This window comes from Tupaia chinensis, unplaced genomic scaffold (assembly GCF_000334495.1).
Source record: "Tupaia chinensis unplaced genomic scaffold, TupChi_1.0 Scaffold000252_1, whole genome shotgun sequence".
NCBI classification, from domain to species: domain Eukaryota; kingdom Metazoa; phylum Chordata; class Mammalia; order Scandentia; family Tupaiidae; genus Tupaia; species Tupaia belangeri.
In genome coordinates, this window is record NW_006159732.1 from 277,824 (window position 1) to 280,625 (window position 2,802).

Below are 2,802 nucleotides of genomic sequence, written 5' to 3' on the forward strand. Positions count from 1 at the left end.
CCTTGGGCTTCACCCCCTCTTCTCCTTCCTGTACCTGCTGCTCACGGTCTACAGCATGCGCAGACACACCTCCAAAATGCGCTACAAGGAGGACGACCTGGTGAGTGGGCAGGGCCAGGCCCCGGCTGCCTCTTCCTTTCCCTCCGGGCCTCTCTCGCCTCCAAGGTGTCAGTCTGAATCCGGCTCCAGCTCAGGAGCCCCCATCCTACATGTTACATAATGTCCCAAGCCTCGGTCTCCTCATCTGTAAAATGGGACAACAGGGTGCCTCCTGAGGTGCTGGGCAGAGGAATGGGCGTGTACACAGGCCGCGCCTGGTGTTCGGGAACAGCTGTGGTCGCTGTCGTGGCAGTAACGGCCCTCCTCTCTGCACTTGTTCGAGCCAGTTCTGAACGCCTACTCCATGCCTGCCTCGTGCGGGGTGCTCGGACAGAGGTCTGAGGGTGGCCCCCCCTTCTCATCTGCCTCTGGAACCCCTCAGAGAGCAAGCGGCCCCGAGGCTCCTTTGTCAGGCTCCCTGCCTGGTTTCGGGTAAAAGCACCCCCTGCTCTCCCTGGGACCTCACCCCTGTCTGCTCTTCTCTGCTCACCCCCTCCCCACCCCGTCCCCAGCCTCTCAAGGCAAAGCTCCAGGACCAGTGGTGGCATGGTGACCAAGGTGCTAGTCTCCCACATGGCCAACCACAGTTTGAGTCCCAGACCTGGTGGCTTGCTTTCTCAGTTCCTCTCTCTCTCTCCCCTTCTCCGTCTCTTTCTGGTGAGCACACATGCCGTGTAACGAATTTAAAAATTATAATAATAAGTTAAATAAATAATTCTTTTTAGTTTTTCATTTAACTTTATTTATTTATTTAAATTTGACCAGAGAGGGACAGAGTACGGGAGTGAGAGAGAGAAGGAAAGTGAGAAAGCAAGCTACCAGGTCTGGGACTCAAACCACAGTTGGCCATGTGGGAGTCCAACACCCTTAACCACCACGCCACCTGCTGGCCCCCAAATAAATAATTCTTCAAAAGAAAAGAAAAGAAAGCCCCATCTTCCAGCCGCTCGCCGCGTCCTCTGGCTTGTCCAGGTTGAGCTGCAAGAAAACAAACCCAGTCCTCTCTCACCAGGTGAAGCGGACTCTATTCATCAACGGCATCTCCAAATACGCAGAGTCAGAAAAAATCAAGAAGCATTTTGAGTGAGTAAGCCACCGCACCCTGAGCCTTGGCCTGCAGTTCCTTCTTTGTGTTCAACTCTGAGAACATTCTCATATCCCTCTAACTTGGAGGCCTACAGTGGGGGGCAGAGACTAGGTTAAGGAGGAAATCTCCAGCTCCAGAGTGGTCTAGCCCTTGGGCCAGGTAAGAGGGCGATTAAGAACAGGAGAAGTGTGGGCCCAGCAGGTGGCGCGGTGGTTAAGGCACTCACTTTCTCTCTCCGGTGAGCATGTGTGCTCTGCAGCAAATTAAAATGACGATGATGATGATGATGATGGTGAAATTAAAGGTTTTTGTTGTTGTTTTAAAAAAAGAACAGGATAAATGTGACAAAAACTGGAAAAGTAAGTCCCTCTGGCACCCCTCCTTCTCCCAGCTGGTACTGGCTCGTGGGCTGATGGCCCAGGGTCCACCCTCCGAGTCGTGGGTGGCCTGCTGGAGTCGGTGTACAGACGTGCCAGGGACAGGGTCCTTGGCTTCCAGTGGCTTCTCGAGTCCAGGCGAATCTGCCCTGAACATTCCTGGGGCTTTTTCAGCTCTGGAATTCTTTCTTAGGGGGAAATGACCCCAGAACTGCTAATTGGCCAGAAACTCGAGAAAAGGGAGGCCCCGAGAGGAAGGAAGGCAAGCTCCTGGTCCACAGCGCTAAGGGTGCGCCCTGGGCAGAGCTCATGGGTCGGGAAGGCTGAGTTAAGGGATCAACTGTGGGGACACGGGGGGACAGCCTGCGCTCCAGAACTAGGGACCCAGGCACATGTTCATCTGTTCAGTCCTCAACCCTTCGCGAGTGCTGTTAGTCCTAAGTTCCTGTGGTGGATTTGAGGAGTAAATAAAAAATGAGCACCAGGGGTCCATGCAGGGAGGTCAGCTTTAGGACCTAGATCCCGGTCTGACCAGAGGTCACTCCAGCAGTCAGGATAGAGGACATCGGTGCTCAGGATCGGGGCTCTGTCTGGGGTCAGAGGCAGGGCTTAGCATGAGGCCAGATCTGCTGTCCGCTGGCCTGAAGCAGGGTTCAGTCATTGTCCTGGATCAGGCCAGCGCGTGGTCCAATCAGAGAGTGTGTGGGCAGGATTGGGAGGTCAGCATCTGGTCAGGGTCAGATCCCAGAGCCCTGTGTTTCGGGGTGAAGGACTGGTTTGTGATCAGCACTCGTGGATAGCTAGTCCTTTGTACAACACGCGTTTATTGACCACCGTCGTGTTTCAGGCCTAAGTAAATTAGAAACAAGCCCTGCCCTTACGCCGTTTACAGAACAGCAGTTACGATCAGATCGTCCTTGGTCAGTGTGAGAGAACTACTCGGGGTCCCCTTGGGGATTTAAGCTGTGATCAGCGGGGCAGTCTGGGTCAGGATTAAGGACTGTGCATGCTCAGAATTAGGTGACATCTTCACATTGCTGTCACAGAGCTCTGAGTGTGCACTGGGATCTAGTCCCTTAGTAACGGATATCTAGTGACCGCTTGCTCTGACTGTACTGGGGCAGGAGCTGGGAATATAGCGGTCCGTAACCCAAGGGGCCCCGCCCACATCCGCTTATATCTGGGGGTGGCAGATGGTGACCAGGAAAGCCGAAGCAGGTGGGGGAGGGAGGGTGGCAA

At 54.4% G+C, this 2,802-nt stretch overlaps 1 protein-coding gene across 4 annotated transcripts in view; it reads left to right on the top strand.

Moving 5' to 3' along the window:
* Positions 1-2,802, top strand: part of TMEM63B (transmembrane protein 63B) — a 35,872-nt gene that overhangs the window by 17,229 nt on the left and 15,841 nt on the right. For all 4 annotated transcript variants that reach the window (XM_006149043.2, XM_006149045.2, XM_006149046.2 and 1 more), the window contains one exon: positions 1,112-1,182. In XM_006149043.2, coding sequence (XP_006149105.1) covers positions 1,112-1,182 — 71 coding nt within the window. The remainder of the gene's footprint in view (positions 1-1,111; positions 1,183-2,802) is intronic.